The sequence below is a fragment of the Miniopterus natalensis genome, chromosome X (genome assembly GCF_054644295.1).
Source record: "Miniopterus natalensis isolate mMinNat1 chromosome X, mMinNat1.hap1, whole genome shotgun sequence".
Taxonomy (NCBI): Eukaryota; Metazoa; Chordata; class Mammalia; order Chiroptera; family Miniopteridae; genus Miniopterus; species Miniopterus natalensis.
In genome coordinates this window covers 99,806,109-99,826,156 of record NC_142103.1, presented here as the reverse complement: position 1 = coordinate 99,826,156, position 20,048 = coordinate 99,806,109, and the positions used below count along the sequence as shown (strand labels likewise).

Here is a 20,048-nt window from a genome sequence, read left to right as displayed (position 1 = left end):
GGTATAACTGCTAAAACTTAACGTAAATGAGTCTGTTTAAGAAAATCAGAAGGATGGCAAAAGATTTTGTCATCCACTTGGGTGGGTGCCAGAGGATATTTTTCACCTTCGTATTTCAGTTTTTCCTGAGACTTTACTAGACTAAGTTTTAAGGCCTCTGGAAGTAACGCTATTTGCTCATAGCTCACTCACACCTTTTCTCCCTTACTGACCCACTCACTCAGTCTTCTGAGCTCAGTCTACCATCACTTAGTTAAATTTTACCACTCACTGTAGGTGGAGATAAGAAGATGAATAAGGCACAGCCAAGTTTTCAAGTCATGAGATTATGGGGAGGGCGGTTCTTAGCAGATCCTGGAAATACATGCTAACAATTCACAGCTCCATTCCACGTGTCTTATCCCAATGGGCTGACTCTATTAAATGACTTCTCTCTCTGCTTTGTAATGGATGCTAAGCTGCTCTAGTCCTATTTAGCCTGATTTATAATAAAACTCTGCAACAAAACACTTTCCTTAGCTGCTTTTTAAATTTTTTCACCATTGAAAATTGTTTAAATTTCTTTTTCAAAGTGTAAAGATCTTTATTGATTTTTCCATCATAAAAATACACATTAACTTGAAAGTACAGGGGTAGGAAAAAGTAGGTTTACAATTGTGAATGACATTCTTTTGAGTTAATAAAGATAACAATCATAACCTGCCTGTCTTTTTCCATAGGAACAACTGTAAACCTACTTTTGCCCAGGCCTGTATTTTAAGACTGTGAATGTGTGTGATGTTATATAAACAGAAAATCTTTCTGCAACATTTGTACTTACCCTGACATGAATATTGTTAGCAATTCTGTATTTGCACTTTCTGTTTCTTTTATCTTTTATACTGTTTGCTTAAAAACTAGGATTAACTCAATGATCTGTTTGGATACCTTTCCATGTCAAAAAGTAGAGAAATAACTCATCCTTGGGCAAGATTACAAAGCATCCCATTGTAAGGACATGTTGTAATTTATATAAGGTATTTAAAAAGGAATGGTTTCCGAGTCTGACAGAACCTCAAAGTTCTCAATTGCTCAGTTGGGTTTTTATTTGGGATTATTTTGATTGTTCTAATATCATGTCTACTCTAACCCCTTTGCGTTATTCCTACTCACCCTCCAAGCAGAAAACTACTTTATACACAATTGCCTGGGTCTGTATTCTTTCCATTATCTTCTTACATGATCCAAAAGGACCAAACATTTGCTTAAAGGAATGGCCAAGTCAATTTATTAAGTACATTCACCTATTTTTGCTCTGTGAAAAAGCCTTCTATTAGGATATAGAGTCCAACTTCATTAGTAGTAACATAATTCATGTTACTGGTTGGAAGGCACAGAGTTTAGGGGGAATGCTATAGGAACAGGGGGCAATTTCCTTTTTTCCCCCTTCTTTTTAATATGTTGTCCATGTGCGCTTGCTTCTGTTAAGCTTTGTTTCATTTCCATCAAGCATTGTTTCTTAAAGCTACAGCAAAAAGAGCCAAATTGTTTAAGACCCACCACATTTTATTAGAATTCCTTCTCGGCCTTGCGTTAGCAAAAAGTTCTCTTGTGAGATTTTCAAAGCCTCCACTCTCTATCTCCCCCCACCTCTCCTTCCACTTTTAGGTCCTGCACCAGGAATCGATACCATCCCCACATTTTTATTGTGCCATCAGAGGTCACTGGTCCTACAGTTTCCTGTCTTCTGCAAATGTTCTCTCCAAGCTACTGGCTCTTTGCAGCGGGAAAGCTCTTCCCTTCCCTTGGGCAATAAGAAAGAAAATGAGTTGGGATGGAAGTCACATTTTACCTCTGTCCCTGTAGGACAGTTTAATGAGTAACACATTTAAGTCAGTACTCCCTTAGTCAAACATAAAAAATGTAAAACTTTTCTTTTAAATATGTAAATCATTTTCTGTGGCATTTGCTCTCATTTCCATGGAGGTTCCCAATTCTTGAAAGGGTCCCTAGTGAGAGCTTTACTTGGCCTACATTCCTTGGCTTAAGCCAGCTCATTCTCCTCCGGCCTCTCAGTCTTGGAGTTCATTAGTTCAATGAACTTTACAACTACTCCTTACATTTATGGGGTGAGCATAAGTAGGTTTACAGTTGTTCATATAAAAATAATTAATAAATATAATACAAGGAAAGAAAGAATAAACTCTGTGTTTCATGTACTCACAATCGCAAACCTACTTTTGCCCTCCCCTGTATATGTGTGGAAAAGTAGAAAAACATGGCCTGGTGACACACCAAATCCTTGAAAAAGGTAAGCTCTGGGGAGAGAAAAAGAGAAGGAAGAAGCAAAGGAAACGGGGCTAGGAAGGCAATGAACCTCTGGATCACAAAGATGGCCAGACCCCAGTGCTGGTTTCTAAGAGCCCTGCAACTGTGCTCAGCATGGCACATAACCACAGAGAGGGCCCCATGCGTCCCGGCTCACTCCCCTCAGCTCCAAGACAACTGGTCTCCTCGCACGCTACACTAGACACTGAACAAATCTTGACAGGATCACTGTTTCCCAAAATGTAGAGAACAGATCCTTGCTGCCCTCTTCAAGAAACTTCTGGCACTTAGGATGCTGTCTGTGTCCCAACAAACACTTCAGTCTATAATTGGTGACATAACGTGGGCTTTCTGATCATACAGCAACTGACAGTTCAATATAAGATCTCTAAACTGGCCAAGCACAGGCGTTCAATACCCATCTTATAACTAAGCATAAATAGCAAGAGAGAGGTATCAGTTTTGTAGCTCTGCCATCTGGACAAGAGACAGGACCTTGTGAAAATTCCGTCAAGAGAAAATGCCCATTTTACTAAATATGGTGAGTGACATCAATAATAAAATACTCAATGATATTGCATAGAATGGCACCCACACTAAGACACTTGAGAAGATTGACCAGAATAAAATATACTCAGAATGTTTCAAACATTCTAGAATGATCATATGTCTAATGGTCATATGGTCTGTGTTTATAACCCATGGCCATGTAACATTATAAGCTGTCTCTGAAGATCCTATATTTTAAGCAACAATAATTGAAACCTACAGGAAAACCTTCCCTATGGGTTGGTCCACATTGATAATACTGAACATTCATTGCATCAGAGACTAACAGAAAAACTTAGAAATTCAAACTTTTGAACAAAAAAGTATATTGGCAATATAAACTCTTTGGAATGTAAACTCTCAGAAGATAGTCTTCTGCAAACCCAGAATGCAGCCTAGCCCTCTAAGGGACAAACTCCATGGATTATTTTCTTGCTTATAAGCCTACATTGAAGTTTTTCTCAGCAACAAGACATTCAATGTGATCATTTAAACTAAAATAATATTTGTTATTATTATTTCTTGGCTTTATTTGAACAGATCTTTTCTCCTCTTCAAATATGTTAGTATTCATAATTTGTTTTTAATTGCTGAGAAAAATTCAGAAAATAATTAAAATATGTAGTTACAGTAAAACAATTATATTTAGGGCTGCAAAGTAGAAAAACTATTTTAGGTGTTTGAACTTAGACTGAAGCCAAGGTGATAGACAATTTAGAACTAAAGTAGAGAGGCAGAGAATGTCATAAATACTCCTAGGATTATCATAGGACCTATCTAGGCACCTAATTGGTTTTAAGAGAAAAATATTTTTAAACAGGACCTGGAAAATATTGAAATGTGTTTCAATTCTTAGAATAGTTTCTTACTTTACATGGACTCTTAATGTAAGAGTAAATTAAAGATGATTAATTCTCTTAAAGATGATATATCAGAAAAACAGAATACAACCTTCAAATGGATGAAATTATTCATTTAAAAATTTCAAAACTAGTCATTTTTACAAACTATCTGCAAAATCTTGGGTTTCTTTAGTCATATATCCAAGGCACTAACAATAGGGTATTGGTCAGTAAAGTTCCATTAATTTGTCTGGACCTTAGTGGTTAAGAGCCATAGTGAAAGTCAAATTATATGGGTTAGAAATCTCAGCCTTGCCAACACTCACCAGCTAGTTGACCTTGAGAAAGTTACTTAACATCCTTGTATCTCAGTTTCCTCGTTTAGAAAATAGGATAGTCACAGTCCATACCTCATGAAGTTATGAGGACTACAGATATTAGTACAGGGGAAGTTCTTAGAGCAGTTACTGGCAAACAGTGGGCACTTAATAAATGTTAGCGATTATTATTATTATTATTATTATTGTTACTACAAGATGACTCACTGAACTGTGAGCTCCTAAAAATGTTCATGATATTTCCCATCATGAATTTTTTGCCATTTTTTTCTCTTTTTCAAAACCACATTTTAAAAAATGCAAGCATACCTCCCCATGGAAGTCAATTCCAGATATAGACATTTGAGAAAAAAGGAAGAACAAGAAAGCATCTATAATAGAGAGAACATTTTCATGATTTGGGGTTCGGAGACAATTATTAAAGAAACCACAGAAAGCACTAACCATTAGAAAATAGATTGATACATTTAAAGAATTTTTGTTTATTAAAATTGGAAAACAGGCAAAAGAGAGAAGATATGTAACACAAATAACTGAAAATTACTAGTATTCAGAATATATAAAGAGCTCCTACAAATCAATGTGGAAAATACAGACAACCCACCCAAAGGAAAATGATATGACCATTTTATATTTTAGGCTCTGGTTCATGTTTACCACTGCTCTGAAGACTTAGTTTTTAAAAATATATCTTTATTGATTTCAGAGAGAGGAAAGGAGAGGGAGAGAGAGAGAATCATCAATGATGAGAGTCATTGATCGGCTGCCTCCTGCACACCCCTGACTGGGGATCGAGTCCGAAACCCAGGCCTGTGCCCTGACCGGGAATCGAACCCCGATCGCCTGGATGCAAGGTCGATGCTCAATCGCTGAGCCACGCCTGGCTGGGCTGAAGGCTTATTGATTAACATCCATAACTTACAAGTATATTCTAAGTATGAGGGGAATTGTGGCTCAACATTCTAATGTACTACCGGTAGATAACAGCTTTGCAAAAATTACCCATGAATTAAATCATGTGTTGTATATAGTGAACCAAGTAAAAATCACTCGTCTCTATGAAAACACCTGAAAATCTAAAATTCCACATGAATCATTCATGTTGGGAGCATTCTCCTCTAAAAAGCAGATAATGAAAATAGATTTAGGCAGGAACTCTGAAGAGAATTCACCATGTATTTCTCCAGGCTTACTCAATTTTTTTAAAAAATCACCAACCAGAGAAAAAAAATCACCACTTCATTTTTGAGTTGTTGATGATATGGAAAAATGTGCAGCAATTTGAAGCAAGATCATAAGCTTGGTGAGTTGACACTAAGATGTCTTCTGCCTCCAGGTATTCAAACCCTGTGTAATCCCCTCTCTCCAAGTGTGGGCTGCGCCCAATGACTTGGTTTTAAGAAGAAGAAGAAGGCAAAAGTGATGGGCTGTCACTTTTGAGATTAGGTTATATAAAAACTTCCATCTTGCTCACCTTTTTTGGCTCTCTCACTGGCCAGCTCAGATGAAGCCAGCTGTCATGTTTTGATCCGCCCTACGGAGAGGCCCATGTGGCAAGGAACTGACAGTGGACTGCAGCCAACAACCCTCAAGAAACTGAATGCTACCAACAACCACAAGACTATGAGCTTGGAAGTGCACCCTTCCCATTTAAGCCCTGGGATGACTGCAGCCATGACCAACACTGATTGCAGCCCTTGTAAGAGTCCCTGAGCCAGAGGACACAGCTAAACTGTGAGCCACTGTAAGATAACAAATGTTTTAAGCCACTAAGTTATGGGCTAATTTGTTATGCAGCAATATAGATAACTAATACAATGAGACACATTTAAACATATCCTAATGTGATTTACTGAGTAGCTACCATATTCGTGGCATTAAAATCTACTTTCTAAAAAAATTGTTTTGAAGCATTTATTTCTTTGCCCCCCAGCTTTATTAAGATATACTTGATGTGGTTCCTTGCCTTTTTTTCCCCTTGAAGGTAAACAGGGAATCAAAAATATATTAATAATTTAAAAGGGAGCATTAGTTTCCTATTGCTGCTGTAACAAATTGCCACAAACTTGGTGGCTTAAAACAAAACTTTATTATATTACAGTTCTGGAGGTCAAAAGTCCAATAATGGGTTTCAAGGGTCTAAAATCAAGGTGTTGGCTGGGCAGTGTTCCTTCTGGAGGCTTTGGGGGAGAATTCGTTTCCTTGCCTTTTCTATCTTGTAGAGGCTGCCCCTATATCTTAGCTGGTGGCCTCCTTCCATTTCAAAACCAGCAATTGCATCACTCTGAACTCTGCTTCCATTGTCACCTCCTCTCTCTCACTCGGACTCCTGTCTTCCTCTTTCATTTATATAGATCCTTATGATTATATTGGGTCCACCTGGATTACCCAGGCTAGCCTCCCATCTCAAGATCCTTAGTTTAGTCACACAGGCAACATCCCCTTTACCATGTAAGGTAACATATTCACAAATTCCAGAGATTAGGGCATGGATATTTTGGCAGAGCCATTATTCTGCTGACCACAGAAGGGTAGGTTATATATTTTCTAAAGAAATTTTGTTGATTGATATACAGATACTGTAAAGTTAAAATTTGAGGGATGAAAAAAAAAAAAAAAAGGCTTATAAAATTAAGTTTTTCCATACCTTTAACATTCCAGAGCATGCTTTTAAATACCTAGTAGCAGAGGTACTATGGAGGAAGATGGGGAGAACAGAGTGGTTGTTGAGGGCCAAATTTTGATGCAGTCAGAAGACAAAGGGGACATGAGGACCAGAAGCCACAAATTCCTTGGAAAAGATTGATATTTTCCTAGAAATACAGATTTATGTCCTTCTTAGTGAATGATAACAGTGCTATCTGTATATCAGTTTACAGCAAGGAAAATCAGATTGCTCAGCAAAAGATGGCAAAAGTCATTGCAAAAAATGAGAGAGTGAGAGAGACAGAAAAAGAAAACAACTACTTACTCTTATTTTAGCCAAGAACTAACATGAAAAACGTGTGGCGATTGTGAAAAGAATCTGGTACTGTCAAAGACATGACAAATTGGATTATTTGTAAGTGATGCAGCATGCAGCTCCATTCCTGACATTAACTGCCTTCCAAATCATCACTGTATGAAACATCTGTTTTCTGCAAGATTAGCACAACTCCACAGAAACATGCCTCGCCCAAAGGAAATAAAGAGATGGCAAAAATCGATTCCAAAACTATTTATGGGAAGGAATTCAGAAAACATTTAGTCTGATTCATGAGAAATGTTTCCAGTATCCCTTAACTGGACATCCCTTGGGAAATGTGCATTTTCCTGGTATCAGGAATGGGATGTAGCACTGTATGCCTCTATTTCTAGCCCATTTGTTTGGTAACGATACAATGAAGTCAACATTAAATTAGTTAGATTGCAAAGCATATGCCAAAAGCCAAACATAACCCAGAAATCTATGTCACGTCCATTTACCATGAGTAACAAAACAATCAAAATGTTATAAACAAAACATGTCCAGGGTCCAGCCAGTGACCCAAACATTTCAAGGAATATTTGATACAGCAAAGCACCAAAATGAAATTAATTTAGACAGTCCTTGGATTTTATAATGGAATTTGAACTGGACACAGAGACCAATCTGAGAATGAAAGATACACACAGACTAAAAGTAAAAATATTTCATGCAAATAGAAAGGTGGTTTAAAAAAAAGACAAAGGGTGACCTTGACTTCAAATGACGATACTGAAATTTATACAGCATAATTTTACCAACTAACATGTCTGCTTATAGGAAACCAGAACTATCAAGTCTGCAAATAATAAGTGCTTTATAAGATTTGAATTGTTTGTCTGGTACTGCACAGAGCAGCCTCAAACTTTGGATTCGTCACCTAAAGCAAGCATGAATGAGTGTGTGTGTGTGTGTGTGTGTGTGTGTGAGAGAGAGAGAGAGAGAGAGAGAGAGAGAGAGGGAGGGAGGGAGGGAGGGAGGGAGGGAGAGAGGGAACTATAACTATAAGCGATGTCTTAGAGAAAGGTTCTTTTGCTTCGTAGTTGGGTTTATAAAACCCGTGTTTAAAGTGGGTTTCAGTGCCTCAGCAATAAACATGTATTTCTAAGTTACTCGCTTTTGTTTCCATCCAAAAATGTTTTTGAAAACAAATCTCTGGTTTAAAATTCATAGTGACAAAATAATACAGAAGTATAGCTTTGTTAACTGACAGATACGCATTATCTCACGAGGCAATATAGGGTGGTGGCTAAGAGTAAAGCAAAAATTGACATGAACCATACACAGTGCTGGTGGGGTCACAGAAACTGGTCCTCTCGTACATGGCTGTCTGACAATACCTTTTAAAATTAAACATGGATAGACCTTGTGACTATTCCTGGAAACCTGTCACATCGAAATAAGTCCCCATACGGCAGGACATGTGTACAGGGATGCGCACTGCAGACCAGTATGCAGTAGCCAAGTGCAAGGAACAAAGGGAGCGCCCAGTGACAGGAACTGGCTAAACGCACTGCAGTCAGCCCACGGCACAGAACACCAGCATTTAAGAGCCACGTGAGTAGACGGAAGGACTTCCAGGAGGTAGTTTGGTCAAAAAAGCAAGATACAAAAACGTATTTATAATATGATTCTATTTTAGTAAAACAATGACAAAATAACCCCACATATGTGTCTATTTGCATGCATATATATGTCAGTGTACAAAAGTAAGTGTGGAGAAAAACACAGCAAGATCTAATTCAAGGATGCACCTGGGATTTCTCCTAGCTCTGGGATATCTAGAGAAGGTACTGCTATGGGCTGACAAGGGAGGAAAAGGGAATGCAGGGGCACAAACTCAAAAGTAAAAGAAAAAGGTTAAAGCATATGCGTCACTACACTTATCGTCATAAAAATTATGCATAAGAGTAGGGATATGTTTAAGTGAATTAATTAAATGTTTTTCTATATTTAGAGCATCATCCCGATACACTAAGGTTGCGGGTTCAATCCCTAGTCAGGGCACATACAAGAATCAACCAATTAAGGCATAAATACGGGGAACAATAAATCTGTCTCTCTATCTCTCCCCTCCTCTCTTTTTAAAATTAATATATAAAATAAATTTTAAAAGACAAAGAAGAAAATAATGGGTCTGAGACTGATGCCTAATGACCTTGTGTGTAACCATATTTAAAAATAAAATTGGCCTTAAATGCTTGGGAGCTTTCTAATTATTCTTTGTATTTAAATGTCAACCTAAAGGTAAATCTTTCATGGCAATGCCTTTATCAAGAGATGCATGTATCTCAGTCAAGGATTCGCTTGTTCATAAGTAACAAGGTTGGAATTTGCCTCCAGGAACACTGCAAGTCAGTAGTGGCCAGGAAGTCAGGACATGTGAGTCCTGCCTTGTCTTGCCTTTACATGGTCCTGACACTTGGCTAATTATTGGGCCTTAGCGTTCATACCTGTAAAATGACGGGGGTGGCCCAGAGGGTCCTGCCCTAACATTCTATGATTTATGTAACTTGAAAGGCCCCATCAATATTGGCTAGTTTAAACATAATTTAGCATAAACAAAATTCATAGAACTTTGGGCTCAGGTTCAGAATCAAGAACATTCCAGAAAAATTACCCCCCTTTTTTTCCTAAAATGATCACTAAACCCCAGAACCCATCATACCTTTAGGAATAGGCTGGGAATGCTTTGCTCCTTGGTCCAATTTGAAATCCAAATATAAGGTTGGTGTGCGAGTGTAAATCTTGGACTGAAAAGAAAGGAGAAACCATCAGCATCTTTCCAAGAATAAGATTCTTCTTTACTTCAGAATGGGCTGGGGCCTGAATCCATTATATGTACAATTCCTCCTTTGGAAGGCACTGTTAAAGCAGGGTGGGGGTAGGGGGCTGGATGGTTTGCCAGTGCAGCCCCCTCTTAAGGGTCTAGGTCTAAGAGTTAGCCTTCCTAGCTTTACAATATGGTTGACAAGCTATTTCAGGATGACAGCTATCTCCCAACAGCCATTTCTTAAATATGGTCCGATGTTAATGGCTTACTGGGCAATAGTTAATCTAAATTTCTCACTTCCAGTCTTCCACTTGATATGGTAAGTTATCTCTCATCCAAATGTATGCTTCTTCCCAGGTCTCAATAAAGCTAAGTGAGTAATTGGATGGGGTTCAAAACGGGGCTTTTGGGGCCTGACAATGTTCTGTTTCTTTTCTTTTTTTTACTTTTTCATAAAATTTATTTTTATGAAGTTGCAACTTAAATACAGTGAAATGCACAAATCTGAAATATACAGTTTTTTGCTACATTTTGTTTTTTTGCCTATATACCCATATCAAGCCATAAAAAACCATCACACCAGAAGGCTTCCACATGTCCCTTTGGAGTACCCTCAAAATTAATTTTTCCAATAAAAAATATTTACAACTTTTGAAAGATATAATTGATAGACAATAAATGGTGTATGATTTGATACATTTTGACATATATAAATCTGTGAAAACATCAGTCAAGATAATAAGTATATCTACCACTCTCAAAAGTTTTCTCATGCCTCTTTGTAATCCCTCCATCGCATGCTTCCTTACTCTCTAATCTCCAAGTAACCATTGATGTACTTTACTCAATTTTATATAAATGGAATCATATACATGTAATTTTTTATCTTGCTTAATTTATTCAATAATTATGTTCTGTGTCTTGACCTGGCTTCTGATTTCATGGCAATGTTCACTTGATGAAAATGCTCTGAGCTATACACTTGATTTATATACTGTTTGTATATGTGTTATATTTTAATAAAGTTTACAGTTATTAAAAATATGAATGTGTGAGTAGATCAAATGAGAGAATCCAGAGCTCAGAATTATTTTTTCCTTGATAAAGGCATCATTTTGCAGAGAATAATTATGTAAACTCCACGAAACACATGGACATTTCAGCCTTTTTCACCCAGGGCCAACCCACTGTGCCTGTCACATAGTAGGTGCTCAATAAATATTTATTGAATGATGTTTCCTAATGGAAAAGCTCATGTATAATAAATTTATTTATAATATACACAGGATATTCATCAATATATTTACCTACATGTAGCAGAATGCCTCTTTTTCAGGAAGGGTGATTTAGTATGGTCAAAGTGTACATCTGTGCATTAAATTTTGGAATAGACAATTATAAACAATGCTATCAGAAGACTGTTCCCTTTCCTATGAATGTTTCATGTACTGAAGAATTGGGCTTTAAGTGGTCTGGTAGGTGGTTTTACATGGCTTAGAAGGTCAAGATGCATCAATATAGCTTCAAAGACAGGGAAAGCAAATCCCCTTGTGCACACATAAATGAAACCAGAAAGACCTGTGACATCAAATGCAGCCTGAGGCCAAAGACTGACAATCAATCTGAAGAGGTTGAAACATACATAACACAAGGGCAGCACCAGCAAGACACAGGAGCTGATTCTCTAGAATTATTAGGTGTGTAAGACACCATATGGAAAGAATCTGGTTTTGTCTAATGAAGACTTCCAAAATTACCTTTAAAAAGATCAAGGGTAAATGTCACATAATATCAGATGACTCCTCTATATGGGCAATGTTTTGTTTTTTTCCAGAAAAAGAACCCCTGTTTGCTTTAACCGTCTTTCCTAACCTCTGCCTCAGGGGCAGATGCAGCATCCCTGCCAACAGCAAAGAGATTAATCACAAAGAGGTTCTTAGTTTAATTTTTACTAATATTCTCCCAGAATGCAGTCATAAAAATAATTTCCAACTGGAAACCAGGAGTCTTTGATGCTAGGATTGCTTTCCTGCTGACTAGCAAAACACCTTTCTTCTTCTGGGCCTAGTTTGCTCATCTGAAAATCTTTTCTTGAAACTCCCTGATGCTGAAGTCTATTTCTGATTCTGAAATTCTGAATCAGAAAATTAATGTTTTCCTCCATGTTTTCATTTTTAAAATTCCCTTCTGATTTCTCAGACAAGAGCTATAGAAAAGTGAGATGTGGCTGCAATGAGGAGAGCAATGAGGCCTATGGGGAGAGAATGGGGAGCCGCTGATCAATTCACTCTATTCTTGCCTTCAAACTCATTCACCAATCTTGCCCTCTGGGCTAGCTTTTATTTTTCTTCCTGTCTCTAACTTTTCAACCTAATTCATGTTGTCCAAAAAATAGTAACTTATATCTCTAAGACTGCAACTACATAGATACATGTGTGTGTGCGCACAAAACACACACAGAATTCTGTACTTAATGTATTCATTTATAAAACTTTAAACAGAAACCAATCAGGGACATCACAACATTATAAAGCCACAAATATACCCTATTGTCTTTTGGCATGAAAAGGGTTAAAGGGAAATTTTTAATTCATTTTGAAGGTATTTTTCACCACATCATTAACCTAAAATAGAATTCTGATTCTAATCTCCTTTTTATATTGAAAATCAGATCACTGAAGGTTTCAATACAGCACACGTCTTGAATAATCAACTACCCCAAACCTAAACATACATTATTCTATTTCAATTAATCCATAATAAAATAAACCTCATTTTGGAAGCCGTTTCCGTGTGTGTGTGTGTGTGTAGGGTGTGTGTGTGTGTGTGTGTGTGTGTGTACACGCGCACGCACACACAGTTTTTGAAAAGCAGGTAGATTTTTTTTTTTTAATTTTTATCTTCCATGGTAATTCTGTTGAAATAGCAAATATAAATTATATTCATTTAACTCAAGGATGATAACATCAGCCTCGAATACAGTTTAGGCAAACCTGTTTAGGAAACCAGTTTAGGCAAATTTTTCTATTACACACTGCTGATTTGTAAAAAATAAAGAAATATCACCAGAAGGCACATTCTTTTCTGTGTTTTGTTTTGTTTATTTTTATGTATAGTATTAAACTATTAATACACCCTCAAAATAGAATGTGAATTTAAGTAAACAAATCATTCTTTTTTGGTTAAAACTTAGCTATATATCTATTTCCATAGGGTTAAAATAAATTGGTACATTACAACCTAAAATAAAGCATTCCTCTACGGATGTTTCAGCATGAACAGAACTATCGCCCTTCAGTTACATCACTGAAAATTTCCCCTTCCTTTTCTCTGTTTTGGCCCTGATTAATAGTAATGGTGCAGGTACTAAAATCCAAACTATTCTTCTTTTGTCTTTATTCTCATTTCATAATTCTCTGTTTAAAGTATTTAGAATACTTATCTTTAAGGGCTTTAGTCTGCATTTGAAAAGGCTAATGACTTAAAATCTTAGTTCAAATATCAAGTAGGGCGAGGCTTCTAGAAGATAATAACTCTTCATAAGAGGTTAAGGGTAAATTTTGGCTAACCAGCAATAGGAGTGCCACCAAATCCATACAAGTCTTGTCTCTCGTTCTCTATAAATGTGTCAGAATTAAACCCTTAATGAGTCAAAAACACCACTCCAATAATGACCAGAAAACAACCAAGACCAAACAGGGTCTACAAAACCACTTCCTTCCGAATCCCAACTACCTTCACCTTATATCCTTCAAAGGCTTCCTGCTCACCCTGGCTTCTGGTGTGATACCCTTGTCAAGCTGGCTTCCTTCCTGTTTTTATCTGTAAATGTGATCGTAATTAGGAGGTGAAATCACTTGCACATGGAAAGCATGTGGCTTACACACATCTCCTGGGAGCGTGCTACGTTGCTTGCTATGTGTGAGGGTGGCAAAAGAAATCTCTTTCATTTTGCCACTGCGCCTTTCACGAGTAACTGCCACCCACTTATCCCTGAACGCTGCTCATTTTGCACCACGCTGGCCTTCTCTAAAAGCAAGTGGCAGCAATTTGCCACGTGTCAGAGCTGTAATAAATGCTTTTACATTTCTTTTGGGGAACAATTTCAAAGACCCTTTATGATTTAGTGATTTTTCAGGAAATGCACTTAAATCTCAATCTTACTATATGTTGCTTAAGCAAATTATTGTAAGCAACTATTAACAAGTGTGAATCCTCAATATCCAATAAGAAAAAGAAAGTGTTTCTACCTATTCCTGGTTGCTCACTGTCATGTTGGATCACCCCCCCAATGCTGAACATTATATATATTTTTCTTTTGCATGGTTGCAAAAAGAAAAACTAACTTTTGATGAAGACCTTTGCAGATAAATCTCTGACCACATTTCTATTTTTTTCTTCACAGTGAAATTTTAGGTCTAGAAGTCTAGGTATTTTAAGCACTCTTGATAGATCTGTAGGTTTATAGCTAAATGCAATGTGGCCAAAAGCAAATTGGTCAACATGATCATGTGATAAAATAGCAATTCTGCTGAACATGTCTACCGCTAGTCATTGGTTTTTCTAGAGTTGGTAATTTTGCTACACCACAGGGCAGTTTTTCAACTCAGTATGTGCTTTACATATTGTTTTCCCCTACTTAACCCCTTATTGTTAGAAAGTTAACTAATCCCCTGTTGTTGCCCATTTAGATTTTTTCCAATATATCCTTGCCACAAACATAGAAAGGAAGGATTAATTGCTGAAGAAAAAAAAAGGAAAGGAAAAGAAAAAATATCTGAGAATCTGAAAAATGGACAAGAAAACGAAAAAGCTTAACCTGAAAAAAAGTTTAAAGGCACCACCTCCATAGCACAAATAGCAATGTTTGAAAAGCCATTGTCTAGCAGTGTTTGTTTTTGAACAAAAAACCATTTTAGTCAATTGTTATACTAACTGACTTGCTTTCATCCAAATTTTTTGTCAAATCACTTGGTAACTATCTGTAAAAAGTACCCATCTCATCAAAATGTTGACCATCTAATCTTTTCAATCTTAGCTAATTTAAGGAGCAGAAATTGATATCTCCTTACTCTTTTAATTTGAGAATCAGTTTAGGTGACAATATTAATTTTAATCTGCCAAATACTATTAAATATTATTAATATAAGAAAACAATATCTAAACATATTAAGGGCTTAGTATCTAACAGGCACAATTCTAGGTGCTTCATGTATATTAATTAGGCCACTTGTGTTTCCCTTTTTATAAACTATCTGCTCACTAACGTATTTAAGTTTTTATTCATTATTAACTAGCTCCCTCATTTGAAAAATACTGATAGAGAGCCTGTAGTGTGCTAGTCATTGGATATGTATATTGATGAATAAAAGATGTGCTCAGACTTTGTGGAGTTTACTTTCTAGTGAGGAAGACAATTTAAAATATTAAATATATAATGATACAGACTGTAAAAGCAATAAATAGCATACAGAGAGAAAATGAAATGGGGGATAGAAGGTCTCAAATGAGAAGAGGTGGGGGTAAAATGTTTCTAGGCAGGGAAAGGAGGAGCACAGTATGTGGAAAGGCCTGGAGGCAATAAAGGACTTGGAGGATTCAGAAACTGAGAGGAAAACAATATGAAGACACAAAGAAGTTGCTGGAGAGAATGCCATGAGGTGAGTTCAGAGAATTAGAAAAGAACCATTCAGATATAGACCAGAGTAAGGTATTTAGGATTTCTTTGAAGTACAATGAGAACACATTGATCCAAATTTATCTTAAAGAGATGTCTCTAGCTATCATGTGGAGAACTGGAAGGGAGTAAGAATAGGAGAGAAGAGCCCTCTGAAGATGCTGCTGCAATGGACCTGGCCAAGGCTGGGCAGAGATGGGAGAGAGGTAGATAGATTTAAAGTCTATTTTGGAAATAGAAAGGTTTTGCTAATAGACTGGATGTGGGTGGGCGTGGAGGACTGAGATCCAGGGAACTTGAGTATTTTAGGGGCCTGGTAAAGGAAAAGGTACCTGCCTTAGAAAAGAAACTGAGAAGGAGTATCTGGAGACACAAGAATGCATTATCTCAGAGGCCAAAGTAAGGACAGAGAGTGTGGGGCCTGGAAGAGTTAACGTTAGGGGGAAAAAGAAACCTCTGGGTTTGGCCACACGTTAGGGGGAAGTCAGTGGTGACTCAGAGCACTGACGGGGGTGGCTGTCATGTTGAGAGCACTGAGGAAGTGGGGAAGTGGAGATAATGTGTGCAGACAAGTCATCTGCAAAGTAGGACTCTGAGAAGGAGGAAAGAACTGGAGAGTGTGGGATCAAGGGGTTTGGTGCTTCTCTTATCAATTTATATGAGATATGTTTTTTAAATAAAGTAAGGCTGCCCTGGCCAGTTTCGCTTAGTGGTTAGAGCCTCGACCCTGGGACTGAAGGGTCCCAGGTTCAATTCCAGCCAAGGGCATGTACCTCGGTTGCAGGCTTGATCCCCATGTGGGAGGCAACCAATCGATGTGTCTCGCTCACATCAATGTTTCTCTCTCTCTCTCACTTCCACTCTCTCTGAAAAGCAATGGAAAAAATATCCTTGGGTGAGGATTAAAAATAAAGAAATTAATTAAGTAAGTAAGTAATGCTATTAGCCTTTAATAATATCTGCTATAAAAACCTCCCAGTTTGTTTTTGGTCTTTAATTTTATTGATGGCAGTTCTGATATGGGTCAGATCTAACAATCTTTTCCTTCCAATGCTTTTAAACTTAGAAAGTCTTTCTCCATCCAAAGATGAAATTAAATATTTGCCTATATTTTTCTAGTTCAACACTTTAAGCATTTAATTATTTGATCTGTCAAATTGATTTCACTGTGAGGTGTGAGATCGCAAGGTAAACTGGTTTCTCTTTATGAATGGTTAACCAGTTGTCCCAGCTGACTCTTTCCCCATTTGATGATAATCTTCTTTATCATTATTAAGTATGCATATACACTTGGGTCTATTTCAGGTAGGTTCTGTTTCTGCCGATCACACGGAAGAGCCTCAGTGGAGAAAACTTCACTACCTAGCTCAGGAACCCCAACTAACAGAGGAAGATGCATTCCAGAAGGAGTTCTTGTCGTCATCAAGTACATCTCCCATGGGGCTTCCCAACCTCCTTGTCTTCCTCCCACCGCTTTCCCACTCTCATGGTCTGCTGGGCTTTGCACTGAGGAGAAAAACCATCAGCACAGCCCCATTCTCTCCACCACTTACACATTTACACACACTCAAGAAACTCACTACCACACTCAAGAAACTCACTACCACACTCCTTTCGTGCCTGCATGAAGAACCATGCCTTCCTCTTTTTCCTAGAGAACTTAGAGCTTTGAGGAATGAAAAGTTGATTCACCACATTATTCAAAGTTAATTTGCAATTCTCATTGTTTAGAATAGGCTGATGCTCTTCAACAAAACGATGTCTTCTGTCCCCAATCCAAAGCACTCTGATTTTGGAATTCTTGGTTATTTTAAAGAATTCTGATAAAGAGTGGAAGAGATTAGTTTCCATCCCCAGTGCCAAAGGTATCATGGGAAGGACTAAAACCCCATAATCATATTTTGACATATACATGAAGTGCTACCCAAAGAGAAAACAAGAAACTCTTAGGCAAAATGCCAATGGCTCTGTATAGGGTGAGAGTTAGAGAGGGCCAGACAACATATTTAACTTTTGTGAACAAGAATGATTGTGAAAAATCCTGAGCATCAAACTGTCCAGCTAATCAAGAATTTTGGACACAGCCAAAGTATCCTACAGTCCAGTCCTACAGCATCCTTTTCAAGTGGCACTTTAATTAACAGTAACACTCTAGTCCCTCCCCTTCTCACCTTTCCTTTTTTAGGGGAGGAGTGGCGAGAAGAGAAGAGCTAAAGGGGAAGGAGATTTCACAGTCCTGAAATTTAAGCACAGACATGTAAACTGTGAAACTGGACTTGGATTTCTTCACCCTTTGAGTCACCATTCTTGACTGAAGTTGGTTTACAAATGTTCTAATTTTTTTGAAAATTAAAAACAGAGAAAGAACAAATGTTCTTTTCTTATATGACCAATCCATCCGTAATCCTACAAAGGCAACAGTACAATAAAAGCACAAATGCTCCCCGAATATGCCAACAGGGAGCCTTACTTTCCCTTATCACCCACGCATGGATAATGTATTCCAAGGTTGAGTCGGCAAATCCATTAACCAATGCTAGAATATTCTTCACAGGGCTTTATAATATTTTTAATTTCTGTTAGATTTGGTATTTACTAAGATGTTTTTACGAGTTCTTGCAAGAAAGTGCATCAAGATGAGAAACTATTTGGCAAAGATAAGATTTCATAGAGCTCTGGAGACTGATAACTTTGTGTAGATCCGATTAAGGGGGAATTTATTATGGTACAGGGCTTCTCCTGTGTAATCATTTGCAGGACATTTTGACATGGTCAGGGGTATGTTCTTGTACAGACATGAAAGTACCCTTTTGGTGTAGAGAGGGGGGTTTCATTCTGAAGCTTCCTGCCATGAAAATAAGCTACAGCATTGCCAAACTAGAGAGACACACTCAGCGAGTTTAAGTACAGGGGCTGAATGGTATAAGGCAGGGGTACTGTGCAAATAAAATGGGGCAAAATTAGAAAACCTGGGTGTAGGCCTAGGTTCCTTCTATAATGAGCTGTCTGACTTTGGGAAGACTTTTTTGCCTAGTTGGGTTGCAGTGTCCTCATCTGCAAAGTGGTGGAGTTGGAGAGCTGATCTCTCATGTCTATTGCTGCCTGACATTCTGATTCCAATAGAAGTGCCAGAAGAAAAGGGAAGAGTAGGTCTTGGTCGGCTCTGAAAAGCATCTCATACTATTAAGAGCGCTAGACTAGTGCTGCCCTAAGGACTTCATTCAGATCTTAATACCCTGTCCATTACAGCAATGGAAGAAATAAATGAATGGAGCAGTTCCTGTCCAACAGTTACGTAAATGGGCCAGAGATAGCACCTGTTAATTAGGCAAAGTGGCCCCATGTTGTTTACTTCTTCACAGCAGACTAGGAGCTTCAGCCCAAAGCCTGCTGGAGCCCAGCTCAAACTCTCATATATCCAATTGCTTTAAATATACTCCAAATTAACATATTTTTAATCATTTTTGAGCCTACCTACTTTACATACCCTGTGAAACTGCACCCAACATCTGCTAGCCATAAACAATGAACCCTGCAGCCATAAAAGACCCCAAACTTGTTGCTGCGCTGGAGCTCTCTGATCCAGAGAGCCTCTACCTTGTTGCTGAGCAATATTACCTAGACAGGTAAGCCTCCTCTCCAATTTCCCTGACTCCCCCTCTTGCCTAATTCCCTTTTGGTGCCACTGGCTCTCAAAGGTCTCCAACTGTGAGGGAATTCCCTTCTCATGCAACTTGTCCAAGTACCACCCGCATAAAGTTTCTGTGTTACCGCCTCTCAAGAGCCTGTCTGCTCCTTGATCAATTTGCTGTAGGTAGAACTGCTCTAGAGCTTGGAGATTTGCTTGTGCAATGAAATCTCATGGAACTAGGGCTGGTACTATGATAAATGTGTGTCTTGTTACCTTTTGAGACTATTTTTAAAGTGAGACATCTGCTTTTGTCTGGCTGACAGACTGTCAGTTAAAACCTATGAAAGTATTTAATCACAATCACCAGAAACTCTCACTCAACTTCTGATTAGTAACAGAAGACCTTAAATCAATATCTGACACTGGGAAAATCTACCAGCCAAGTCGTGGTAGTTACTGAGAGACACTCAAAGTCTCCAGGACAGAAAAAAAATGTAGGTGAGTACTGACTCCTGACTAGCAGAGCTGCCGAAGCCACACTTGGAAGCTGCTGGGAAAAGAATGCAGCCAGGAGGACTCAACTGGCAGAACCACTAATTGGTGATGGGGTGGGGATCTACAAGAAAATCCTCCGGTAAAGAAAGGATGGAAAGGCACAAAAATCAATGCTAAAGGAAGCAAGATGGAGTAGAAAAGGTATTGGGTTACTTTTCTTCCTCCTTTTCATAGCCCAGCTCTCCCTTCCACTCTCCTTCTTGTAATTTGGATCAAATTATCATTATTTTATTTTTCGTGAACCTGGATGAGCTGGATTGTAATCAACTCATGTTGGGTTCCAAATGTACGTGCTATCTTCTCAACATGGATGACTCCCATAGACAGTGACATAAGAGCATAGTATCTTTGGAATTTTGCACTGTTTTCATT

General features: G+C 38.0%; 1 protein-coding gene across 1 annotated transcript in view; it reads right to left on the bottom strand.

Annotated features, from left to right (window-relative positions):
- Positions 1-20,048, bottom strand: part of PIR (pirin) — an 83,747-nt gene that overhangs the window by 22,365 nt on the left and 41,334 nt on the right. The window contains exon 6 of the mRNA XM_016202966.2: positions 9,709-9,793. Coding sequence (XP_016058452.2) covers positions 9,709-9,793 — 85 coding nt within the window. The remainder of the gene's footprint in view (positions 1-9,708; positions 9,794-20,048) is intronic.